Below are 27039 nucleotides of genomic sequence, written 5' to 3'. Positions count from 1 at the left end.
AGCCCAACTGAGCATCATCCAACTGGCTTACAACAGGCATGAGCCTGGGGAACAACCACTCTTGCCTTGGGCGCTCATCAGATTCTGAGCTCTGAAACCACCCTGCATTGATCAAACTCTGCCAGGCAGCTGGGCTCCATGAAGTCCCCATTAGAGGCAGCATTACAATTCCCCGTCCCCTCCAACACACAGCTCACAGCTCCTCGGTCTGGATCTCCTCCACCTCTGTGGCTCCCTAATCTGCCCTATCAGCTCTAATTCTGTCTCAGGGGGGACAGTGGCAGAGATGGTAAGAGTGTAAGACAGGACGCAAATCGTCTCCAACACAAAAGCCATCCGCAGCCTACTCCCTGCTCGCTAGGACTGTCATCTAAGGACTGGCAGGGTGGCTGATTAAGGACTGTGATGGGGAGATGATGTGGAAGGACCTGGTGGGAGCGATACAATCACAGTGGTCCTGAAGTCAGGAGGAGCGCCAGGGTCCAGGGGCTGTGACAGGGCAGCAGGCTGTGGAGTGACGGGAGAAGGGGCCACAGAGCAGGAAATGTGGCCATCCTGACCCTGGAGAAACCTGGAACGGAATCCCATGCTATGGGGCTTCCAGAACACCACAGCCCTACTGCCTCCAGGGTTTCTTTCAGGGAGACCTCAGAACTCCTGACCACAACAATATACCTGGAGTTGTCTGAGCCGAAGAGAATGGAAAATTTATTACAGTGACAATTCACCAAGCAAACACCAAGGAAGATAACGCCTTGCACCTCCCTCCCTGATCCTGCTCTGACATCCCAAAGTTTCACTTTGCTCCTGTTGGGTGTCTTGACAAGAGGCAAACAGCAGTTTATTGTGAGGGAGGCAGCACAGCATTCCCCTTAGATACAAATCTGCTGGGTGAAACACTTCCATGGTCTCTCTTCAGTCTCGGTATGTGACGGCAGAGGCTCCCAAGCAGAACCTGAGTGGAAGAAGAGCTTTGGATCTGTGCATCTGTTTCCATACCGGGGGCAGGGATTAGAACACGGTGACCATGAGGGGGCAGCAAGGACCCAGGATGAGAAGGGACAGAGGAGATGAGGAAGGGGAGGAAACGCGACTTCTCTTACTTTCCCAGAATCGGAAACAACGTCCCCTGGGGTGTGCACTGCTTGTGAGAGAACTGTACTTGGTGGCCAAAGTGCAGAAGGAGCTGCATGACAGGTGTGAGCCAACATGGACTGAAGCAGGGGTGCAGTGAACGGTGCATTTCACACCATCCTGGCTGTGCCTCTGGTCCTGCTCTGTAAGCAGGGCCTCCTCTATAGAGGGAACACTGCTACATGGAAGGAAAATACAGTGAGATGTACAGATCTGGGTTGGAACAAGCCGACATATTTGATCGCCATTGCATTCTGGACCAACCATCCATGGCTATGAGATTTGACCAGGAGACAAGCAGAATTCCCGCCTATCAATCAGTATATGTAGGCAGAGCCGGAACAGAGGGGCAGGGGAGAACCACCTGTGAGTGCTGCAGGCAGTGAGAGCATCAGCACCCACACCCCACACCCCAGAACTTCCTGGACAGGGCTGAGGACACGCGAGGCAGCACCTGTGCCTTCTGCCCCAGAGGTGCTTGGCCTCCAGGAGAGATCTGAGAGTCTCTGTGTCTACGATCTCCTTCTCTAAAGGCCGTTCTCCAAAATATTAAAGGCCATGGGAAGACTGCACTCATCTGGATTTAAACTGTTTTTCCTTGCCATATCTATAATAATTTATCTTTTCTGTATGAATTATAAATGATGCTATACACTCAAAGACGCCAGTAGAATAATTTCTCTCCTTAAACAGTAGGGACGTGCAATGTCTGTGCTCCCACCAAGGAGAGGGAAAGAGGGAGCCTCGGAGTCACTCCTCAGAGGAGTCACCCTGGCCCCTTCCACCCGACCCTGCAGGACCTTCAAGCCTGGCTGCTCTGAGAATCACTCTCAGCAGATGGGGCCCAAGAAGGAGCTGCTGGGGCAGCCCAGCCTCACACTTCTGCTTTCCTGGGGGGTTTTTGTTAGGGCTTGTATCACTGTGGTATCACCACTACTATAAGCATGCTGACAGTAGTAAGTGGCAGCATCGTCACACTGCACGCCGCTGATGGTGAGAGTGAACTGTGTCCCAGATCCACTGCCTTTGAACCGCGATGGGACCCCAGATGCCAGAGTGGATGCCTTGTAGATCAGGAGCTTGGGAGGCTGCCCTGGTTTCTGCTGATACCAGGACAAATAGCTGTTAATGCTCTTACTGGCCTGGCAATTGATGGTGACTGTGCCTCCCAAGGCGGCAGACACGGAGGCAGGAGTCTGGGTCAGCACTTGGGCAAATGTGGCACCTGAGAAGGGAAAGAGAAACACAGAGATCACACTCATCCTCACGTTCTAAGAGGACGCTCCTGCAGACACGGGCAGCCCTGGCCACACTGCCCGAGGCCGTTCCTGCTGCTGGCCTTCCTTACCTGGGAGCCAGAGCAGCAGGAGCCCCAGCAGCTGAGTGGGGGCCCTCGTGTCCATGCTGGGTCCTGCCTGGCACTGCCTCCTGCATGGGGCGGGAGCAGCCTGGGCCTAAATGCCCAGAGAGGTGGGCGGTGCTCTGGGGACATGCAAATGAGCAGGGGCGGGGCAGTGCTGTGCCCAGCTGAAGGGCCCAGGGCAGCTCAGAACTCAGCCCAGGGGCTGTGTCTCCAGCTGCCCCAGCTCAGACCAGGGCTGCACCAGTTGACCTGCAGTGTGCATGTTTCTACAAGGATATGTCACATCCCAAAGTCACTGAGGGACTTTTGCCAACACTTTAAGTGAACTGAAAAATAAGTTCTTTTAATTGATTCAATGTTATGTTTGGATTTTGTAGATTAAAGTCCTTTTTCCAAGAAAATATTAGTTACATTTTAAAACTTGAACTTAATGTCTTTTCCTTTTTGAGTGAGTTGCTTGGCTCTGATATCCTCCCAATGTCACTGTGTGCTCACGTGGGGTCCATCTGACAGCACACAGAGAACAGCTGACTGTAAGCTGAGCGAGCACACAGCTCCTCTGAGAGAGAATCTGTTGGGTAAGTATCTTGATGACCTCCTGTCAGTGTAGGTATGTGACAGCCACAGAGTCAGCTATCAAAGGACGAGAGTGGAGGAGGAGGCTTCGATTGGTTGATCTGTGTCCGCACGGAGGGGAGAAATTGGCGTAACAGGGACATGAGAGGTAGGATGAGTGGAGGGATGAGAAGGGACGGAGGAGGAGAGGAAAGAGTCTGGGCTGCAGAGGAGGCCCTGCCCCACACTGACATGCAGTCCCCTGGGGTGGAGGAGGCTCTGAGAGAATGGCAGTCGGGGCACAGCTGCAGGAGGGACTGGGTGGCAGATGTGGGTCCCCGTGGAGTGAGGCAGAGACAGTGAGGAGCTGTGTGTGTCACCCCATCCTGGGCTGGTCTCCTGTGTTATTTTGGACTCTGGCCTCAGCTATGGGATGAACTCGGCCATGTGGAGGGAATGGATTTAAAGTTATAGAGACCTGAGCTCAAATCCCAGCTCCCCAGCTGCTCACCATGGGACTGTGGGTAACCCTCCCTGCCTGCTGAGATGCAGTCAGATAGGAGAATTCTCTCCATCCCTCAGCACCTGCACAGGTGCTGTGTCCACATCAGACCCAGGTTGCACAGGTCTCCTATAGAGAATGTCTCTCCGGGGGTCTCAGCAGACAGAGGACCAGTGTGGGTAGAGTGTCCACGCTCTCCTCACGGTTCAGCCCAGCTCTGCTGCTGCTGCTCCACCTGTGACAGGGGCTGCAGGGCTTGCACAGCCCAGAACCTGCGAGAAGCTGAGCAGCTCCTCGGTGTGGTTCTGGTGGACGTCACTGAGGCCAGGGCGGCTTCTGCTTTCTCTTTTTCCCTTCTGGCCTTGCTGTGATATAAAAGAGCATAGACTGAACACACTTTGAGGGGAATGGTTGTACACGGATCCCTGCCGCACACTGGGAGTCCACGGTGGACTTCTCGGCTCTGGACTTGGCCTGGTCCAGCTCAAGGTGTGTCATCTGGGGAAAGTCTAGCACATGGAAGAGATCTCTCTCTCTCTCTCTCTGTCTCTCCCATTCTCTCTCTCTCTCTCTTTTTCTCTCTCCTTCTCTCTCTGTCTCTCTCTCTGTCTCTCTCTGTCTCTCTCTCTCTCCCATTCTCTCTCCCTCCCTTTCACTCAGTCTCTCTCAACTTGCACCTCATGAATGTTAGTCTTTCAGTAAATAAAATAATATTATCAAAAATGGAAAGGGTTAACGTTTCAGAAAATTATCTTCACTAGAATTAAATATTAACCACAGTACAAGACACCCTTGCTAATCTGGGTTCCTCTTTGATATATCTCCAGTGTTCGGGCACTGATCCTTCTCTGACCTGTGTGTTAGCTGGTTTCATGCCTCAGCAATTTGAGAAACTTAAAAAGCTTCTTCCTCAATCAAAGGACAAAGTTTCCATCTGACTGTTACTGAGAGTAATATTTACAGTTCACTTCTTCAGGAGACACAAAAGTTGAACTGCCTGATCCAGTCCCTCTGCTTCTGCCCCAGGACAGGAGGATGCACTAAGTGGACCAGGACACACACTGCCCACCTGCCCCGAGCAATGGCAGTGTCCAGGGGAGGCCTCCACATGGCCCAGAGTGGGAGCAGGTGTAGAACGTTATATGTGTGTTTTTTATCTGCCCTGCCCACTAAAAATAAAGATCTATGAGATGAAGGGCTCTGTTCGATTTTTTACAATTATTCGATGCCTAGGAGACTGTGATACTGTGAGTCGTGTACAGTTCTGTAGAAACAATGAACCTACTATTGGTTCAATAAATGAGAATTTTCTAGTTGATTTTGGATTGAATGAAGAACTGCTCAAGCAGGGATTGAAAGCAGACACGATTTCAAATGTGACGCTAGGGGGCGCCAGCGCACCTCAGGTCTGGTAGTGACAGAGGGACTGGGAGGAGGAGACTCACACCTTGACAAGACTCTGGAGGAGCAGGGGTTTTTCTGCTACTCCGTGTTGGATTCTTTGTTTAGTGGAGGGTGAAGCTGGTGATTTTACAGTGAAAGTATGTCAGTGTAGAACTGAAACTAAACAGAAGAGGAGTGGGGCTGGTTAGAGGAAGGAGGGAGGACGTGGTGGAAAGTGGCATTATACTCTCACAACTGTGGATAGGATGGGCCCGCCTTGTGCAGTGGGTAAAGCTGCCGCGTGCAGCACCAGCATCCCACGTGGGCACCAGTGGGAGTCCTGGCTGCTCCTCTTCCAAACGAGCTCCCTGCTAATGGCCTGGGAAAGCACCAGCAGATGGAACAAGTGGTTCAGCCCTGGCACCCATGTGGGAGACCTGAAAGAAGTTCCATGTCCCAGCTCTTCCAGGCACAGCCTCAGCCAGTGCAGCCATGGAGGAGAGACCCAGCAGATAGAAGAGAACTCTCTCTCTCTCTGTCACTAATGTGGTGGGGCACACGGATGAAAACACAGCGAGATCTTTGAAGTCAAATTAGGAGTCTTTGTTAGCCAGCTGGCCACTGCCCTGTCACAGAGCAAGTCTGGAGAGCACAGCCCCGAGTTGCATGGCGGAGGTTTGAAGGCAGAAACTACATTTGGTGACCTTGACCATCATCAAGCAAGCAGCAGACGTACAGAAGTCAGAAATATGCCGGTTACAGCCGGAGGAGCAGACTGATGTCTAGAATTTGTTTCCCTCAGAGGAACAGTCCCTGCTCTGAAACCACCAACCAAGATGACCTACAACCACTCGGGCAGGCTATGTCCCATGGGAAAACCTTAACCGTAAAGACACCCTGTCACATTCCCCACTGGTTTTTCTCAGGCATCAAACCATTGACTCGTCTTGTTGACCCAACACCCGGCGGGGCCCTTTACATAAGGGGTACACCGTGCCTGTAATAGCGTGAAGGGAAGGAGGCTTACCCAGCTTTCACCAGTTTCCACTTTAATTTTGTTAAAGTTTTTTTAGGGTCCTATTTATGTTTTTTACCTGTCCTGAATTCTGGAGTCTATAGGCACAATGTAGCTTCCAACGAATCTTTAACACCTTAGCTATTGGGCTAGCTAGTTGAGTCACTTGAGCGATGAACGCAGGACCATGGTTGGTCCCCATTGTTAGTGGGATGCCAATCCGGGGACAATCTCAAAGACTACTTCCTTTACTACTACTTGGGCTGTTTCTGTCTTGGTAGGGTAGGCTTCTCCCCACCCAGAAAATGTATCAACAAAAACCAGAAGATAATGGTAACCATATTTTGCAGATACTATCTCAGTAAAGTCTACTTTCCAATGTTCTCCAGGGGCCTCTCCTCACAGGCGAATCCCTTTGGCCAACTCACCTCTTCATCCTGGGTTTACCTGGGTGCAGATATGACATCGGGACGAGACTTGGCGCGTCCGCTGATCCAGTCCAGGAATGTATAGCGGTGTTGTAGTAACTCAGTCAATTTCGTCCTTCCTAGATGGGTGCCATGGTGGACTTGTTCGTCAGTCTGGCCAACTGCCATTGGGAGGAACGGCCTCCCATCGGGAAAGCACAGCCATCCCTCAAAGTCTTTCATAGCCCCAGTGACTGTCCTTTGATTTTTTCCTCTACTGTATAGACGGGGTCTTTTGGCAGAGCTTGGATGGGCACAACGGGAGAATCTGGAGGGGCCCCATGGTTATAAGGTCACCAAACACTCTGTGCTTTTGATGACCTTATGTGTTTTTTTAGGCTGGCTTTCAGCCATGTTGGGGGGCGGGGTCTATGAGAAAATCAATCCAAACCCCAATATATGGGGCCTGGTCAGCATGACCTGGCTTCCCAAAAACCACCCTTTGACCTGTAAAGCTATAAAGAGGTCAGTGGATCCTTCCGGTGGCCACCCAACACTAAAGGTTGTCCACTCCTGCTCACAAAAAAGGAGGAAATCAAGAGCATTTATTTTATATCCAAAAGATCCAGTTGCACACTTTTTGATTTCCTCAGAGCTTTTCAGGAAGAAACCCAACAGGGGGTCAGCCCAAAGAGAAGACCCCTGTCCCATCTCCTTAACGAGTAAAACACCGAGCACAGGAGACACAACAGTGAATGGACAGAAAAAGACGACTTTTACACAAATTAGACTTAAACAAAACCAAAACCAGAGAACCAAAACCAGAGGGCTGAGATGACGTCTCAAATTCAGACCTGGTTGTGGAAGTAGTGCTGTGTCCAGCCTTCCAACAACCCAGACGGGTCGACGCACAGACCAGAAACCACAAGAAACCAAAAATGATTTCTGCTCACTGGTGAGGTAGCAGACGACTCCTTTGATCTAAATTTAGCGAAGGCTCCAAGAAACTGTGTGGAAGGGCCAGAAGTCCGCGCGGGGCTGAGGGACGTCTCTCAGCAGCCGCCCCCGAGCTTCCTCCTTGGGCTAAGCCACAGTGTTGGAGCTAGCCCATCTGTCCAAAGAGGGACAGGGGAAACTCTCTCTGGGGCTTCCAAATGTTGTGGGGCACACGGATGAAAACACAGCGAGACCTTTGAAGTCGAGTTAGGAGTCTTTGTTAGCCAGCTGGCCACTGCCCTGTCACAGAGCAAGTCCGGAGAGCACAGCCCCGAGTTGCATGGCGGAGGTTTGAAGGCAGAAACTAGATTTGGTGGCCTTGACCATCATCAAGCAAGCAGCAGACGTACAGAAGTCAGATAGATGCCGGTTACAGCCGGAGGAGCAGACTGATGTCTAGAACTTGTTTCCCTCAGAGGAACAGTCCCTGCTCTGAAACCACCAACCAAGATGACCTATAACCACCCAGGCAGGCTATGACCATGGGAAAACCTCAAACTTAAAGACACCCTGTCACACTGTGTGTGTGTGTGTGTGTGTGTGAAGCATGGGCTTACAATAAGCAAATAAATCTTTCTTAAACTATACATATAAAAAAGCAAAAAATGTACATATGAAATTAATATCCTGTATAAATTTTTTCTTTGACAGGCAGAGTGGACAGTGAGAGAGACAGACAGAGAGAAAGGTCTTCCTTTTTCTGTTGGTTCACCCCCGGTGGCCACTGCAGCCGGCACGTTGCGATCGGCGCGCCACGCTGATCCGAAGCCAGGAGCCAGGTGCTTCTCCTGGTCTCCCATGCGGGTGCAGGGCCCAAGCACTTGGACCGTTCTCCACTGCACTCTCGGGCCACAGCAGAGAGCTGGACTGGAAAAGGAGCAACCGGGACAGAATCCGGTGCACCAACCGGGACTAGAACCCGAGGTGCCAGCACCACAGGCAGGGGATTAGCCTATTGAGCCACGGCGCTGGCCACCTGTATAAAATTTTATAATCACCTGTATTTAAAATATTTTTCTTTGTAATAACTTTAATATTTTCTCTTTTGCTCTATGAATCACAAATGATGCTCTAGATTCAAATTCAGAAAGAATATTTGCTTTCCTTTAGCACAGTAGGGACATGGTCATGTCTGTGCTGCTGCCGCCAAGGAGGAGGAAAGGAGGGAGCCTCAGAGGAGTCACCCTGGCCCCTTCCACCCGACCCTGCAGGACCTTCAAGCCTGGCTGCTCTGAGAATCACTCTCAGCAGATGGGGCCCAGGAGGAGCAGCTGGGGCAGCCCAGTCTCACACTTCTGCTTTCCTGGGGGGTTTTTGTTAGGGCTTGGAACACTGTGGTATCAGTACTACTACTATAACCACCTAGACAGTAGTAAGTGGCAGCATCGTCACACTGCACGCCACTGATGGTGAGAGTATACTGTGTCCCAGATCCACTGCCTTTGAACCGCGATGGGACCCCAGATGCCAGAGTGGATGCAGCATAGATCAGGCGCTTGGGAGGCTGCCCTGGTTTCTGCTGATACCAGGCTAAGCTGCTACCAATGCTCTGACTGGCTGTCAGCAGGAAGTAGCTCTAAAGACACACCATCATCCCTCTACCGCTCCTGGACATTTGGGACTAATGTATCTGATACAACTCCTGCCTTATAAAAAACAAAAGGGGGGAAAGTTAGTAAAATAGCAAAATGGCGCAGTCTTATCTATGGCACAGTCTAAACCCTGACATCATCCTAGGCTCTAGCTCTCACCCCCACACCATTGCTGGAAGCCAGGTGGCCACATGGCCCAACCACTGGCATCAGCCCCACCCCCATCCTAATGGGATTCACTGCTCCTACTTCCCTGCCTGACCCCTGGCAAAGTTTAAAAGTACCTGTTCCTGACACCTCTCTCTCTTTCTCTTGGTCTCCTGATCTGTGTCTTTGTCTGTCTGTCTCTCTCTCTCTCTCTCTGCCTCTTCACTCCCTTTTACTTCTTCGCCACTTCCCTCTGGTTTGTCAGGTTTCCCCCAATAAACTCTTTCCCTTAATCTTTAAAAAAAAAAAAAAAAAAAAACTTATCTCCTAATTCTTTTCTATGCACTTTCTGAAGTAGTCTATCAGGTTTAATTAAAATTCTAAATATTCTGTTCACAATCACCTGGATTCTGTGACAAGTCAACTGTTTTTTTTTTTAAGAATTATTTATTTATTTGAAAGTCAGAGCTGCACAGAGAGAGAAGGATTGGCAGAGAGAGAGAATCTTCCACCCGCTGGTTCACTCCCCAACCGGCTGTAACGGCCAGAATTGTGCCAAACTGAAGACGGGAGCCAGGAGGCTCCTCTGGGTCTTCACACGTGGGTGAAGGGGCCCAAGACCCTGGGCCATCCTCCATCGTTTCCCCAGATCGTAACAGAGAGCTGGATCGGAACTGGAGCAGCCGGGTCCCGAACTGGTGCCCTCATAGGATGCCAACACTGCAGGCAGCTGCCTCACCAGCTAAGCTACAGTGTTGGCCCCTGACAAGTCACCTAGGTTTACAAACTGTAGCTGATTTGTAAGAGTGCAGTGAGGGGCTGGCGCTGTGCACAGTAGGTTAATCCTCCACCTGCAGTGCGGCATCCCATATGGGCACTGGTTTGTGTCCCAGCTGCTCTTCTTCCGTCCCAGTCATGAACCGATGCCCATATGGGATGCCGCACTGCAGGTGGTGACTTTACCTGCTATGCCACAGCACCAGCCCCACCCTATCAGGTTTAATTCTAAGGGAGACAGGAGAAGAGATGGTAAGAGTGTAAGATGATTGGGGTAGCCCCATGGAACAGTGTTTAACCCTCCTCCTGTGTGGCTGGCATCCCATATAGGCGCTGGTTCTGGTCCTGACTGCTCCTCTTACAGTCCAGCTCTCTGCCTGGGTAAGCAGTGGAACATGGTCCAGGTGTTTGAGCCCCTGCACCTGCATGGGAGACCAGGAAGAGGCTCCTGGCTCCTGGCCTCTGTGCAGCTCCGGCCTTTGCGGCCATTTGGAGAGTGAGTCAATAGAGGGAGAACCTTTCTCTCTGTCTCTCCCTCTCACTGTCTGTAATTCTACCTCTCAAATAAATAAATAAAATCTTTTAAAAAAAAGGTGTAAGACGGGATGCAAATCGTCTCCAATACAAAAGTCCTCCATGTCCCACTCTCTGCTCACTAGGACCGTCATCTAAGGAGCTGGGAGGGTGGGTGATTAAGGACTGTGATGGGGAGATGACGTGGAAGCACCTGGTGGGAGCGATACAATCACAGTTGTCCTGAAGTCGGGAGGAGCGCCAGGGTCCAGGGGCTGTGACAGGGCAGCAAGCTGTGGAGTGATGGGAGGAGGGGCCACAGAGCAGGAAATGTGGCCATCCTGATGCTGGACAAACCAGGAACGAAATCCCATGCTCGGGAGCTCCCAGAACACCACAGCCCTGCTGCCTCCAGGGTTTCTTCCAGGGAGACCTCAGAGCTCCTGACTATAACGATAATACCTGCAGTTTTGTGAGCCAATAATGGAATAATTCATTACAGCAACAATTCACCAAGCAAACACCAAGGAAGATAACGCCTTTCACCTCCCTCCCTGATCAGGATCGAGGCTCACATCTCCAAGATTCGATTTGTTCTCAGTGGGTGTCTATATGGACAAGAGCAAACAGCCGTTTATTGTGAGGGGAGTCAGCACAGCATTCCTCTTAGATGCTAACCTGCGCGGTAAAATACATGGATGATCTCCCTTCTGCCTCAGGCAGAGGGCTCAGCAAGGAAAGTCCCCTGGGGTGTGAAAAGCTTCCAGAGATTTGTACTTGGTGGCCAAAGTGCAGAAGGAGCTGCATGGCAGGTGTGAGCCAACATGGACTGAAGCAGGGGTGCAGTGAACGGTGCATTTCACACCATCCTGGTTGTGCCTGTGGTAAGCCTCTAGGTGAGCCAGGGCCTCCATATAGAGGAAACATTGCCACGTGCAGAGAAAACACAGAAAGACTTACAGACCTGGGTTTGATGTAGCCCACATGTTCGGGCACCATTGCACTCCACGCAAACCATCCATGGCTCTGAGATTTGACCAGGAGAAAGGAAAATTCTTGCCTGTCAATCAGCTCCTGCAGGCAAACTGGGAACAGAGGGGCGGGGGAGAACCCCCCCCCCCCGTGAGTGCTGCAGGCAGTGAGAGCACCAGCGCCCCCACCCCAGGGCTTCCTGGACAGGGCTGAGGACACATGGGGCAGCACCTGTGCCTTCTGCCCCAGAGGTGCTAGGCCTCTAAGAGAGATTGGAGAGTCTGTGTCCAGACCTCCTTCTCTGACAGCCATTCTCCCAGGACATGGAAGGCCGTGGTTAACACACAGCTCACATGGATTGAACTATTTTTGATTGGAATACCATAATATTTTCTCTTCAGCTGTATGAATCCCAAAAGATACTATACACTCAAATACTCCAGTAGAATAATTATTTTCATTTAAAACAGTAGGGACATGGTCATGTCTGTGCTGCTGCTGCCAAGGAGGAGGGAAGGAGGAGCCTCAGAGGAGTCACCCTGGCCCCTTCCACCCGACCCTGCAGGACCTTCCAGCCTGGCTGCTCTGAGAATCACTCTCAGCAGATGGGGCCCAGCAGGAGCAGCTGGGGCAGCCCAGCCTCACACTTCTGCTTTCCTGGGGGGTTTTTGTTAGGGCTTGTATCACTGTGGTATCACCACTACTATAACTATAATAACTGCCTAGACAGTAGTAAGTGGCAGCATCGTCACACTGCACGCCGCTGATGGTGAGAGTGAACTGTGTCCCAGATCCACTGCCTTTGAACCGCGATGGGACCCCAGATTCCAGAGTGGATGCCTTGTAGATCAGGAGCTTGGGAGGCTGCCCTGGTTTCTGCTGATACCAGGATAACCAGTTGTTATTATAAACACTCTGACTGGCCTGGCAATTGATGGTGACTGTGCCTCCCACAGCTGCAGACACGGAGGCTGGATTCTGGGTCATCACAAGGGCACATCTGGTACCTGAGGAGGGAAACAGAAACACAGAGACCACACTCATCCTCACGTTCTTAGAGGACGCTCCTGCAGAGGCGGGCAGCCCTGGCCACACTGCCCAAGGCCGTTCCTGCTGCTGGCCTTCCTTACCTGGGAGCCAGAGCAGCAGGAGCCCCAGCAGCTGAGTGGGGGCCCTCGTGTCCATGCTGGGTCCTGCCTGGCACTGCCTCCTGCATGGGGCGGGAGCAGCCTGGGCCTAAATGCCCAGAGAGGTGGGCGGTGCTCTGGGACATGCAAATGAGCAGGGGCGGGGCAGGGCTGTGCCCAGCTGAAGGGCCCAGGGCAGCTCAGAACTCAGCCCAGGGGCTGTGGCTCCAGCTGCCCCAGCTCAGACCAGGGCTGTACAAGTTTACCTGCAGTGTGCATTCTTCTACCGGGAGAGGATACCTCCCAAAGTCACTGAGGGACATTTGCCAACACTTTAATGAACTGAAGGACCTGGCTGTATAATGTATTCTTGGTTAGGTTGGGATCTGTAGGAGAAAGTCCTTTTCTCTAGAGAACACCTGGTCACACCTTGGAAGGTGCAGTCAGTGTCTTTTCCCTTTTTGAGTGAGGGGCTGGGCTCTGATATCCTCCCAATGTCACTGTGTGCTCACGTGGGGTCCATTCTACAGCACACAGAGAACAGCTGACTGTAAGCTGAGCGAGCACACAGCTCCTCTGAGAGAGAATCTGTTGGGTAAGTATCTTGATGACCTCCTGTCAGTGTAGGTGTGTGACAGCCACAGGGTCAGCTATCAAAGGACGAGAGTGGAGAGGAGGCTTTGATTGGTTGATCTGTGTCTGCACAGAGGGGAGAAAGTGGCGTTGCAGGGACATGAGAGGCAGGATGAGTGGAGGGATGAGAAGGGACGGAGGAGGAGAGGAAAGAGTCTGGGCTGCAGAGGAGGCCCTGCCCCACACTGACATGCAGTCCCCTGGGGTGGAGGAGGCTCTGAGAGAATGGCAGTTGGGGCACAGCTGCAGGAGGGACTGGGTGGAAGATGTGGGTCCCCGTGGAGTGAAGCAGAGACAGTGAGGAGCTGTGTGTCACCCCAACCCGGGGTTGTCTGCTGTGTTATTTTAAACTCTGGCCTCAGCCATGGGATGAGCTCGGCCATGTGGACGGAATGGATGTAAAGTTATAGAGACCTGAGCTCAAATCCCAGCTCCCCAGCTGTTCACCATGGGACTTTGGGTAACCCTCCCTGCCTGCTGAGACGCAGTCAGATAGGAGAATTCTCTACAACACCTCAGCACCTGCACACAGGTGCCATGTCCCCATGTGTCCAATCAGACCCAGGTTGCACAGGTTTCCTACAGAGAATGTCTCTCTGGGGTCTCAGCAGAGAGAGGACCAGTGTGGGTAGAGGTCCACGCTCTCCTCACGGCTCAGCCCAGCTTTGCTGCTGCTGCTCCACCTGTGACAGGGGCTGCAGGGCTTGCACAGCCCAGAACCTGGGAGAAGCTGACAGCTCCTCGGTGTGGTTCTGGTGGACGTCACTGAGGTTGGGGAGGCTTCCTCTTTTTCTTATTCCCTAATGGCCTTGGTGTGATCTAAGTGCAGTAAATAGAAAACGTGGCGAGGGCTATGATTTATAAAAATGGCTGTGCTTGGCTCCTGCCACCCACTGGGAGTCCTACATGGAGTTCTGTGCTCTGGATGTGACCTGACCCAGCCTCAGTGACAGGGTCACCCGGGAAACTACCAGCACATGGTAGATCCTCTCTCTCTCTCTCTTCCTCTCTCTCCCGCTTTTCTCTCTCTCTCTCTCTCTCTCTCTCTTCTCTGTCTCTCTCGTCTCCCTCTCAGTCTCATTTTGCCTTTCACCAATGCTCAGTCTTCCAAGTAAATAAATATATATTTTCAAAAATGGGAAATATTACATTTAAGAAAATTATCTTCACTAGACATATGTATTAATGACAGTGAAAGACACCCTTCCAAACCTGGGTTCCTCTTTTTTCTATCTAGTGTCTGGGGACTGATTTTTTTATTAAGATTTATTTATTGATTTGAAAGGCAGAGTTACACACAGAGAGAAGGAGAGGCAGAGAGAAGAGGCAGGGAGTGAGAGAGAGAGAGAGAGAGAGAGAAAGAGAGTGAAAGAGAGAGAGAGAGAGAGAGAGAGAGAGAGTCTTCCATACATTGGTTCAGTCCCCAATTCGGCGCATCAGGTAGCGCTTTGCCCATCTGAAGCCAGGAACAAGGAGCCAGGAGCTAGGAGCTTCTTCATGGTCTCCTATGCAGGTGCAGGGACCCAAGGACTTGGGCCATCTTCTACTGCTTTCTCAGGCCGTAGCACAGAGCCAGATCTGAGGGAGCAGCCAGGACTTGAACCAGAACCCATATGGGATGCTGGAACTGCAAGCAGTGGCTTTTCCTGCTAGGCCTCAACACCAGCTCCCTGGGCCCCGATTCTTCCACTGACCTGTGTGTTGGTGGTTTCATTCCTCAATGATTTCAGAAATTTAAAGTCTTTTTCCTCAATCAAAGGATAACTTGGCCATCTGACCATTACTGAAACTACAATTAGTTAATTTTTTCATGAAACACAAGTGTTGAACTTCATGATAAGATCCCTCTGCTTCTGCCACTGACAAAGGAGGATGCACTACGTAGACCTGGACACAAACTGCCCACTTGTCCCGAGCAATGGCAGTGCCCCTGGGGAGGAATCTCAAGTGGAGCAGAGTGGGAGCTGGTGTAGAACGTTATATGTTTGTTTCTTATCTGCCCTGCCCACAAAATGAGAGATCTATGAGATGAAGGGCTCTGCTCAACTTTTTACAGTTACTCTATGCCTAGGAGATTGTGATACTGTCAGTCGTGCGCAGTTATGTAGAAACAATGAAGCTACTATTGATTCAAATCATTGAGAATTTGCTATTTGATTTTTCATTGCATGAAAACTGCTCAATGAGGAATTGAAAACAGTCGCGATTCCACCTGTAACCCCCAGGGGGCGCCAGTGCATGTCAGGTCTGGTAGTGACAGAGGGATTGGGAGGATTGAGACTCACAGCCTTAACTTGACTCTGGAGGAGCAGTGGTTTTCTGCTCACTCCTCATGGAATTCTTTGTTTACTGTAAGGTTAAGCTGGTGGTAATAAATTGAACGTATGTCAAAGTAAAACAAAAGAAAAAGGAGTGAGGATGGGAGTGAGGAAGGAGGGAGGTCATGGTGGGAAGTGGCATTATGCTCTCACAACTGGGGATAGGATGGAACGGCCTTGTGCAGTGGGTATAGCAGCCAAAGGCAGTGCCAGCATCCCACATGGGCACCGGTGGGAGTCCTGGCTGCTCCACTTCCAATCCAGCTCCCTGCTTGGCCTGGAAAAGCTCCTGTAGATGGCTCCAGTGTTGGAGCCCTGGCACCCATGCAGGAGACCGAACGAAGTTCCATGTTCCATATCTTGCCAGGCACAGCCTCAGCTGGTGCATCCAATGGAGGAGTGACCAGCAGATGGAAGGGAACTCTCTCTCTCTCTTTTTCTGAACTCTGTGTGTGTGTGTGTGTTTGCATAAAGCACAGACTTTCAAAAAGCAAATACATATTTTTAAATAATGGTAGATATGAAATTGGTTTCTTTCATAAAATTTTATAATCACCTCTATTTAAATATTTTTCCTTGTAATACGTATAGTGTTCTCTCTTTTGCTCTATGAATCTCAAATGATGCTCTAGCTTTGAATACTCAGAGAGGATAATTGCTTTCCTATAAAACAGTAGGGACATGGTCATGTCTGTGCTGCTGCTGCCAAGGAGAAGAAAAGGAGGGAGCCTCAGAGGAGTCACCCTGGCCCCTTCCACCCGACACTGCAGGACCTTCCAGCCTGGCTGCTCTGAGAATCACTCTCAGCAGATGGGGCCCAGGAGGAGCAGCTGGGGCAGCCCAGCCTCACACTTCTGCTTTCCTGGGGGCTTTTTGTTAGGGCTTGGAACACTGTGGTATCAGCATCATTATCATAAATGCCCTCTGGGGACATGCAAGTCAGCAGGGGCAGGGCAGACTGTGCCCAGCTAAAGGGTCCAGAGCAGCTCAGAACTCAGCCCAGGGGCTGTGTCTCCAGCTGCCCCAGCTCAGACCAGGGCTGCACACGTTTACCTGCACTGGGCAATCTTCTACCAAGAGACGTCACTTCCCAAAAACACCGATGGATACTTTAAAAACTAAATGAACTGGAAGACAAGATAGCGTAATCTATTCATGATTACATTGGGATTCTGGAGGAGAAAGTCGCTTTTCTAATGAATAGTGAACACTTTAAGGCTGAGATCATTGTCTTTACCTATTTGTCCTCTGATCCCTCACATTGTCCCCTCACAGCAGACCGCTGCACCAGGGAGATGGTCTCTGAGAGACGAGGCTGCTGTCCCACATTCACCTCTTAAATTGAATCAGAATAAACATCCTCAGAACAAGTTGCTCCTGAGCGAGATCAGGACTCACAAGGATAAAGCAGGTGCTTTGATGAGAGATCACACATGTGTGCCCTCCCCTCTGCAGCCAGAGTTCTGAGTCAAGGATGCAGGAGGAAAACAGAAGTGCGAGTTTCAAGGAGTCACCAGAGGTCTGAGGACATCAAGTAAAATAACTTCCCTCCTTTTCCTGTCCAGAATGTTCACACTTTTCTTTAGAAATTCGGAGAGGGGCTGGCACCCTGGCACACAGAGTTAAAGCCCTGGCCTGATTCACCGGCATCCCATATGGGCACTGGTTCTAGTCCCGCCAGTTTCTCTTCCGATCCAGCGCTCCTCTATGGCCTGGGTAGTGGTAGAAGATGGCCCAAGACCTTGGGCCCCGGACCCATGTGAGAGACCCGAAAGAAGCTCCTGGCTCCTGGCTTCAGATTGCTGCAGCCCCGACGATTGCAGCCATCTTTAGAGTGAACCAGAGGTTGGGAGACCTCTCTCTCTCTCTCTCTCTCTCTCTCTCTCTCTCTCTCTGCATCTCACTGTAAATCTGACTTTCAAATAAAATAAAAAGAAAGAAATCCGGAGAGGAGGGAAGGCTGGCATCATGGCACAGTGGATAAGGCTGCCACTTGCAGTGCCAGCAGCCCACATCAGAGTCAGGTTTGAATCCCCACTGCTCCACTTCTCATCCCATTTCCTGCTAATGCACACCCTGGTAGGCAGCAGAAAATGGCCCAAGTCCTTGGATTCCTGCCCCACATGAGAGACCCAGGGGCAGTTCTGGCTCTGGGCTTCTGCTTGGCCAAGACCTCACTGTTACAGCCATTGTGAGAGACCAGTTACAGAACTCTCCCTCCCGGCTTTGCCTCTCTCCAATGCTCAGTCTTACAAGTAAATAAATAAATATTTTGAAAAATGGAAAATGTTAACATTTATGAAAATTATCTAAATTATATTTATTAGAAATAAGTATTCACCACAGTACAAAACACCCTGCTAAACTGGGATATATTATTTTTTTAGGATTTATTTTATTTATTTGAAAGAGTTACAGAGAATGGTAGAGACAGAGAGAGAGGTCTTGCATCTGCTGGTTCCCTCCCCAAATGGCTGCAACGGTCAGAGCTGCTCCCATCCGAAACCAGGATCCAGGAGCTTTTTCCGGGTCTCCCACATGGGTGCAGGGGCCCAGAGACTGGGCTATCTTCTACTGTTATCCCAGGCCATAGCAGAGAGCTGGATCACAAGAGAAGCAGCTGAGACCTGAGTCAGTGCCATATGGAATGCCAGCGCTTCAGGACAGGGCTTTAACCCATTGAGCCACAAGGCCGTGGGCTCCATTATTTTAACGTCCAGTGACTGGGCTTTTTTTTTTTCTTTTTTTTTTTGACAGGCAGAGTGGACAGTGAGAGAGAGACACTGCTGTGGCTGGCATGCTGCGCTGATCCAAAGCCAGGAGCCAGGTGCTTCTCCTGGTCTCCCATGGGGTGCAGGGCCCAAGCACTTGGGCCATCCTCCACTGCACTCCCGGGCCACAGCAGAGAGCTGGCCTGGAAGAGGGGCAGCCAGGACAGAATCCAGAGCCCCGACCAGGACTAGAACCTGGTGTGCTGGCGCCACAGGCGGAGGATTAGCCTAGTGAGCTGCGGCGTCGGCCACAGAGTCTGGGCTTTGAGTCTTCCACTGACCTCTGTGTTGGCTGGTTTCATGCTACAGCAATTGGAGAAATTTAAAAAACTTTTTCCTCAATGGAAGGCCTATTTGGCCATCTGACCATTACTGAGATACAATTAGTGTATCTTTTCAGGAGACACAGTGTGGAACTGCCCGATTCGTCCCCTCTGCCTCTACCTCTGCCTCTGCCCGAGACAGGAGGATGCACTAGGTGGACCTGGACACCCACTGCCCACGTGCCCACAGCAATGGCAGTGTCCAGGGAGGATCTCACTTAAAGCACATGGGAGCAGGTGTAAAACATGTGTTTCCTTATTTGCCTGATCACTAAAATGAAAATCTATAAAATAAGGAGCTCTGTTCAATTTTTTTCCCACTTATTCTACATCTACAAAAGATTGTGATACTTTCAGTGGCATACCATTGTGTACAAACAATGAAGCCACTATTGTTTCTTTTCGATGAGAATTGTCTATCTGATTTTGCACTGAATGAAAAAGTGCCCTATCAGGGATTGAAAGCTGACGCGATTCCATCTTGGAGCCACTGGAGGCGCCAGCGCACCTCAGGTCTGGTAGTGACAGAGGGCTTGGGAGGATTGAGACTCACAGCCTTGTCTAGAATCTTGAGGGACAGTGGTTTTTCTGCTCACTCCACACTGAATTCTTTGATTAGTGGAAGGCTGAGCTAGTGTTTATAAAATACATTGAAGGTATGTCGTAAAACTTAATTGAAAAAAAAATAAAAAAAAAAGAAGAGCAGTAGGGTGGGAGTGAGGAATGAAGGAGAGTATGATGCAAAGTATCATGAATTCTCAAAATGTGTATATGACAGCCAGCGCTGTGGTGTAGTGGATAAAGCCACCCCTGCTATGCCAGCATCCCACGTGTGCACCGACCAGTTGGAATCCTGGCTTCTCCACTTCCAATCCAGCTCCATAGTAACGGCCTGGGAAATTAGCTGAAGATGTCCCAAGTGTTTGGGCCCTGGCACCCATGGGAGACCTGAAAGAATTCTGGCTCTTAGCCTGGCCTGACATAGTCTTGGCCATTGCAGCCATTTATAGAATATAACAGCAGATGGAAGATTCTCCCACACTGTGTGTGTGTATGTGTGCATGTGTGTGTTTGCATGTGTGTGTAACATTGACCTTCAAATAAACAAATAAATCTCATAAAAAATGAAGATAGGGACCGGCACTGTGGTGTGGTGGGTTAAGCCGCTGCCTGCATTGCTGGCATCCCATATGGGTGCCGGTTCTAGTCCCAGCTGCTCCTGCTCCTCTTCTGATTCAGCTCTCTGCTATGGCCTGGGAAAGCTGTGGAAGATGGCCAAAGTCCTTGGACCCCTGCATCCTCGGGGGAGACCAGGAAGAAGCTCCTGGCTTCTAGCTCCTGGTGTTGGATGCGGCAGATCCCCCAGTTGCAGCCATCCGGGAGTGAACCAGCAGATGGAAAACCTCTCTCACTCTCTACTTCTGCCTCTCTATAACTCTTACCTTTCAAATAAATAAATGAACTTTTTAAAATAAAATGGACAAAAAATGCATATTTTGTCTACATTAAAGTAAGTAAATTCATGTAATTTGATGAATAAATCCATGTGAGAGCTAACAGTTCTATGTGCATTTCCAGTGTTTCACTGGGGCTTACTCTAGACTTAGAGGTAAGTGCACGACGCATTAGGAATACCCCAGGCTGCTTCACCTAGAGAAGAGCTCAAGGAGTGGTGACCCCAGTCAGGGTCTGGAGAGGCCTCCACATTCAACATCTCAGGAGTCTTCAAGGAAGTCCTTATACTCTCTTTTTTCTGTCTGTGACTTGTTTTTAAAGATGGGTTTAGCTGTCAAATTAAAAAAAAAAGAGGCCATATGCAAAACACAAATACAAAGAAATGGCCTACAAGATGCAAAACTAACAGAGTGTATGTGGTGAGAACTCCATACAATATGTTTGAAAGACCATTTTCTCTGTATTTCAGTGCCTAAAACGAACTTGGAAGAGGCCTCTGGTCAACATGTGTGCTCTTAAACTAAATGAAATAATTGAGCTAAAAAAATGGTCTGTGGTGACTTGAATTCAAATATGACTTCACAACTTAGTAACTTACGTGGGAAGACAAAGTTACAGAAAGCAGATTTTCTCCTTCTCAATCCTTATGTAATGCTGATTTTTTTTGGTGTTTATACCTTTTAAAAAATATAAAAGGAACCCATGCTCTGGAGCTTCCAGCACACCACAGCCCTGCTGCCTCCAGGGTTTCTTCAGGGAGAGTGCTGAGCTCCTGACAACACAATACACCTGGAGTTGTCTGAGCCAAAGAGAATGGAATAGTTCATTACAGCAACAATTCACCAAGCAAACACCAGGGAAGATAACGCCATTCACCTCCCTCCCTGATCCTGCTCTGACATCCCAAAGTTTCACTTTGCTCCCATTGCGTGTCTTGACAAGAGGCAAACAGCAGTTTATTGTGAGGGAGTCAGCACAGCATTGCTCTTAGATACAAATCTGCTGGGTGAAACACTTCCATGGTCTCTCTTCAGTCTCGGTATGTGACGGCAGAGGCTCCCAAGCAGAACCTGAGTGGAGGAAGAGCTTTGTGTCTGTGCATCTGTTTCCATACCGGGGGCAGGGATTAGAACACGGTGACCGTGAGGGGGCAGCACTGACCCAGGATGAGAAGGGACAGAGGAGATGAGGAAGGAGAGGAAACGCGACTTCTCTTACTTTCCCAGAATCGGAAACAACGTCCCCTGGGGTGTGCACTGCTTGTGAGAGAACTGTCCTTGGTGGCCAAAGTGCAGAAGGAGCTGCATGACAGGTGTGAGCCACATGGACTGAAGCAGGGGTGCAGTGAACGGTGCATTTCACACCATCCTGGTTGTGCCTCTGGTCCTGCTGTGTCAGCCAGGGCCTCCTCTTAGAGGGAACACTGCACGTGGAGAGAAAATACAGAGAGATGTACAGACCTGGGTTGGATGAAGCCCGCATGTTCGGCACCGTTGCACTCTACACAAACCATCCAGGGCTCTGAGATTTGACCACGAGACAAGCAGAATTCCTGTCTGTCAAGCAGCTCCTGCAGGCAGAGCCAGGAACAGAGGGGCGGGGGAGAATCCCCTGTGAGTGCTGCAGGCAGTGAGAGCACCAGCGCCCCCACCCCAGGGCTTCCTGGACAGGGCTGAGGACACGCGGGGCAGCACCTGTGCCTTCTGCCCCAGAGGTGCTTGGCCTCCAGGAGAGATCTGAGAGTCTCTGTGTCTATGATATCCTTCTCTGACGGCCATTCTCCCAGGACATGGAGGGCATGGAAAACTCCACTCATCTGAATTTAAACTTTTTTTTGCATGCCATTTCTGTAATATTTTTTATTTGTTCTATGAATCCAAAATGATACTATACACCAAATACTCCAGTAGAATAATTGCTCTCCTTAAGATAGTAGGGCCATGACTGTGTCTCTGCGACTGCCACCAAGGAGGAGGAAAAGAGGGAGCCTCAGAGGAGTCACCCTGGCCCCTTCCACCCGACCCTGCAGGACCTTCAAGCCTGGCTGCTCTGAGAATCACTCTCAGCAGATGGGGCCCAGGAGGAGCAGCTGGGGCAGCCCAGCCTCACACTTCTGCTTTCCTGGGGGGTTTGTTTTAGGGCTTGGAACACTGTGGTATCATCATTACTATAACTATAAGTACTTAGACAGTAGTAAGTGGCAGCATCGTCACACTGCACGCCGCTGATGGTGAGAGTGAACTGTGTCCCAGATCCACTGCCTTTGAACCGCGATGGGACCCCAGATTCCAGATTGGATGCACCGTAGATCAGGAGCTTGGGAGGCTGCCCTGGTTTCTGCTGATACCAGGATAACCAGTTGTTATTATAAACACTCTGACTGGCCTGGCAATTGATGGTGACTGTGCCTCCCACAGCTGCAGACGTGGAGGCTGGAGTCTGGGTCATCACGATGGCACATCTGGTACCTGAGGAGGGAAACAGAAACACAGAGACCACACTCATCCTCACGTTCTTAGAGGACGCTCCTGCAGAGGCGGGCAGCCCTGGCCACACTGCCCGAGGCCGTTCCTGCTGCTGGCCTTCCTTACCTGGGAGCCAGAGCAGCAGGAGCCCCAGCAGCTGAGTGGGGGCCCTCGTGTCCATGCTGGGTCCTGCCTGGCACTGCCTCCTGCATGGGGCGGGAGCAGCCTGCTCCTAAATGCCCAGAGAGGTGGGCGGTGCTCTGGGGACATGCAAATGAGCAGGGGTGGGGCAGGGCTGTGCCCAGCTGAAGGGCCCAGGGCAGCTCAGAACTCAGCCCAGGGGCTGTGTCTCCAGCTGCCCCAGCTCAGACCAGGGCTGCACACGTTTACCTGCAGTGCACATGCTTCTACTAGGAGATGTCACCTCCCAAAGTCACTGAGGGACATTTGCCAACACTTTAAGTGAACTGGCACACAAGTTGTTGTCACTTATTCACAGTTATGTTAGGATTCTGCAGTAGAAAGTTGCTTTTCTAGAGAACATTTAACACCTTCAAGCCTAGGGCCATGTCTTTTACTTTTGTGTTCTGATGTCCTCACATTGTCCCCTCACGGCAGACCGCGGCACCAGGGAGATGGTCTCTGAGAGACGAGACTTCTGTCCACACTCACCTCTGTACTGACTCAGAATAAACATCCTCAGAACAAGTGGCTGCCAGAGACCAGGACTCAGAAGGAGAACGCAGGAGCTTAGAGGAGAGATCACACAGGTGCGCTCTCCCATCTGCAGCCAGAGTTATAAGTCAAGGATGCAGGAGGAAAAGATAAGTGAAAGTTTAAGGCATCAACATGCATCTGAGAAACATCAGGAAAAATAACTTCCCCTCTCCTCTGTGCTGACTCCTTCGCACTTTTCTTAAGAAAACTCGGAGAGGATGGAGGGCGGCAGTGTGGCACAGTGGATTATGCTGCACTTGCAATGCCAGCAGCCTACATCAGAGACTGGCTTTGAATCCCCACTGCTCACTACTGGTCCCGTTTCCTGCTAATGCACTTTGGCTCTGTGACCATTCCCGAGACCACACCTTAGCTCTTTCCTGGAAACACAAGTGTAGAACTGACTGATGCGTTTCTCTGCCTCATCCCTGTCTAGGCTGACACTGAGGATGCACACGTGCACCTGGACACCACAGGCCCCTTGTCCTGAGCGATGGCGCTGCTCCAGGTGTGGCATCCACAATGGCCCAGAGTGGGAGCAGAAGTGGAATGTTTTTGGTTTATTTTCTACCCTGCCTAACTTGCTCCAATGATTCTATGCCTAAGGTTGTGCTGCTGTTATTTGTGGGCTGTTGCTTACAAACAATGAGGTTGCTATTGGTGCAATTCGCTGAGAATTTTTATTGATTTTGGATTGAATGAAGAACTCTGCTCTATCAGGATCCGAAAGCTGATGCACCTCATGTCTGGCAGTGACAGAGGGATTGGGAGGATTGAGACCCACAGCCTTGTCTAGACTCTGGAGGAACAGTGGTTTTTCTGCTCACTCCTCGCTGAATTCTTTGTTTACTGGAGGGTGAAGCTGGTGATTGTAGAGTGAAAGTATGTCAGTGTAAAACTTAGACGGTAAAGAAGAAACAGAAGAGGAGAGGGGTGGGAGTGATGAAGGAGGGAGGACAGGTGGGAAGTGGCATTATGCCCTCACAACTGTGGATAGGATGGCCTGGCCTTGTGCAGTGGGCACTGGTGGGAGTCCTAGCTGCTCCTCTTCCAAACGAGTTCCCTGCTAATGGCCCAGGAAAGCAGCAGTGGATGGAATAAGTGTTTCATCCCTGGCACCCATGTGGGAGACCTGAAAGAAGTTCCATGTCCCAGCTCTTGCCAGGCACAGCCTCAGCCGGTGCAGCCATTGGAGGAGTGAACCAGCAGATGGAAAACTCTCTCTGTGTCACTGTGTGTGTGTGTGTGTGTGTGGCTTTCAGAAGCAAATAAATATATTTTAAAAACTATACAGGGGTGGCCAGCGCCGTGGCTTAATAGGCTAATCCTCCACCTTGCGGCGCCGGCACACCAGGTTCTAGTCCCGGCTGGGGCACCGGATTCTATCCCAGTTGCCCCTCTTCCAGGCAAGCTCTCTGCTATGGCCCAGGAAGGCAGTGGAGGATGGCCCAAGTCCTTGGGCCCTGTACCCGCATGGGAGACCAGGAGAAGCACCTGGCTCCTGGCTTCGGATCAGTGCGATGAGCCGGCCGCAGCGGCCATTGGAGGGTGAACCAATGGCAAAAAGGAAGACCTTTCTCTCTGTCTCTCTCTCTCACTATCCACTCTGCCTGTCAAAAAAAAAAAAAAAACTATACAGGGGCTTGCGCTGTGGCTCAGTGGGTTAACACCCTGGCCTGAAGGGCCAGTATCCCATATGGGCGCTGGTTGGATTCCCATCCAGCTTTCTGCTGTGGCCTTGGAAAGCAGTAGAAGGTGGCTCAAGTCTTTGGGCCCTTCAACCCACGTAGGATATCCGGAAGAAGTCCCTGGCTCCTGGCTTTGGATCAGCAGAGTTCCAGCTGTTGCACCATTTGGGGAGTGAAACATCGGATGAAAATACTCTCTCTCTCTCACTCTGCCTCTCCTCTCTCTTTTAACTTTGACTTTGAAATAAATAAATAAATCTTCAAAAAAAACCCGAACATATAAAAAAACTGTACATATGAAATTGACATTCTTTATGAAATTTTATAATCACCAATATTAAAAATATTTTTCTAGTAATATCAATAATATTATCTCTTTTGCTGTATGAATCCAAAATTATGCTCTACCTTCGAACACTCAGAAAGAAAAATTGCTTTCCTTTAAAACAGTAGGGACATGGTCATGTGTGTGCTGCTGCCACAGGAGGAAAGGAGGGAGGCTCAGAGGAGTCACCCTGGCCCCTTCCACCTGACTCAGAGGACCATAAGACTGGCTGCTCTGAGAATCACTCTCAGCAGATGCGGCCCAGGAGCAGCAGCTGGGGCAGCCCAGCCTCACACTTCTGCTTTCCTGGGGGGTTTTTGTTAGGGCCTGTAACACCGTGGAACCAGTACTAACACTATAAGTGCTTTGACAGTAGTAAGTGGCAGCATCGTCACACTGCACGCCGCTGATGGTGAGAGTGAACTGTGTCCCAGATCCACTGCCTTTGAACCGCGATGGGACCCCAGATGCCAATTTGGATGCCAGATAGATCAGCAGCTTGGGAGGCTGCCCTGGTTTCTGCTGATACCAGGCTAATTCATTGCTAATGCTCTGACTGGCCTGGCAATTGATGGTGACTGTGCCTCCCACAGCTGCAGACGTGGAGGATGGAGTCTGGGTCATCACGACGGCACATCTGGCACCTGAGAAGGGAAACAGAAACATAGAGACCACACTCATCCTCACGTTCTTAGAGGACGCTCCTGCAGAGACCACAATGCCCTGGCCACACTGCCCGAGGCCGCTCCTGCTGCTGGCCTTCCTTACCTGGGAGCCAGAACAGCAGGAGCCCCAGCAGCTGAGTGGGGGCCCTCGTGTCCATGCTGGGTCCTGCCTGGCACTGCCTCCTGCATGGGGCAGGAGCAGCCTGGGCCTAAATGCCCAGAGAGGTGGGCGGTGCTCTGGGGACATGCAAATGAGCGGGGGCGGGGCAGGGCTGTGCCCAGCTGAAGGGCCAGGGCAGCTCAGAACTCAGCCCAGGGGCTGTGTCTCCAGCTGCCCCAGCTCAGACCAGGGCTGCACAAGTTTACATGCAGTGTGCATGCTTGTACTGGTAGACGTCACATCCAAAAGTCACTGAGGGACATTTCCATCACTTTAAGTGAATTCTTCGACCTGATGGTGTAATGTATTCATAGTTTGGGATTCTGTGGAAGAAATCCATTTTTCTATAGAATACCTGGTAACAGGTAACGCTCCTGTGTTATTTTAAACTCTGGCCTCAGGTATGGGATGGACATGGCTTTGTAGAAGGAACGGATTTAAAGTTGTAGAGACCTGAGGGCCAGAATGGTGGTGCAGTAGGTTAATCCTCTGCTGTACCAACATCCCATATGGGAACTGGTTCTCATGCTACTTGCTCCTCTTCCAATCCAGCTCTCTGCTATGGCCTGGGAAGCAGTTAAAGATGGCTCAAGACCTTAGGCCCCTGCACCTGTGTGGAAGACTGGGAGAAGCTCCTGGCTTCAATCGGCGCAGCTCCGGCAGTTTTGGCCATTTTGGGAGTGAACCAATGGAAGGAAGAAGACCTCTCTCTCTCTCTGTCTCTCCCTCTCATTGTCTGTAACTCTACCTCTCAAATAAATAAATAAAATCTATAACAAAATAAATAAAAGTTTTAGAGACCTGAGCTCAATCCCAGCACTCGCACCTGCTCACCATGATTCTCTGGGCAACCCATCCTGCTCGCTGAGATGCAGTCAGATAGGAGAATTCTCTCCAATCCCTCAGCACCTGCACACAGGTGCCGTGTCCCCAGGTGTCCACAGCAGACCCAGGTTGCACAGGTCTCCTACAGAGAATGTCTCTCTGGGGTCTCAGCAGACAGAGGACCAGTGTGGGTAGAGGTCCACGCTCTCCT

The 27039-nt window shown here is 50.7% G+C and overlaps 4 gene segments (V, D, J or C); all 4 read right to left on the bottom strand.

Moving 5' to 3' along the window:
- Nucleotides 1–254: 254 nt before the first annotated feature.
- LOC133772396 (Ig kappa chain V region 3381-like) lies at nt 255–2537 on the bottom strand. The segment is given in 3 exon segments: nt 255–260; nt 2013–2359; nt 2483–2537. Coding segments are annotated over 3 exon segments (408 nt in total).
- A 589-nt stretch (nt 2538–3126) lies between these two features.
- LOC133772395 (Ig kappa chain V region 3381-like) lies at nt 3127–12552 on the bottom strand. The segment is given in 3 exon segments: nt 3127–3174; nt 12002–12363; nt 12487–12552. Coding segments are annotated over 3 exon segments (465 nt in total).
- Nucleotides 12553–21542: 8990 nt separating this feature from the next.
- LOC133772394 (Ig kappa chain V region 3381-like) lies at nt 21543–22629 on the bottom strand. The segment is given in 3 exon segments: nt 21543–21553; nt 22095–22451; nt 22575–22629. Coding segments are annotated over 3 exon segments (423 nt in total).
- Nucleotides 22630–23905: 1276 nt separating this feature from the next.
- Nucleotides 23906–26001, bottom strand: LOC133772393 (Ig kappa chain V region 3381-like). The segment is given in 3 exon segments: nt 23906–23911; nt 25473–25822; nt 25947–26001. Coding segments are annotated over 3 exon segments (411 nt in total).
- Between the last annotated feature and the right edge of the window lie 1038 nt (nt 26002–27039).

Source organism: Lepus europaeus, chromosome 13 (genome assembly GCF_033115175.1).
Source record: "Lepus europaeus isolate LE1 chromosome 13, mLepTim1.pri, whole genome shotgun sequence".
Classification (NCBI taxonomy): domain Eukaryota; kingdom Metazoa; phylum Chordata; class Mammalia; order Lagomorpha; family Leporidae; genus Lepus; species Lepus europaeus.
Note: the sequence above shows the minus strand (reverse complement) of the source record. Positions and strands in the feature narration are given on the sequence as shown.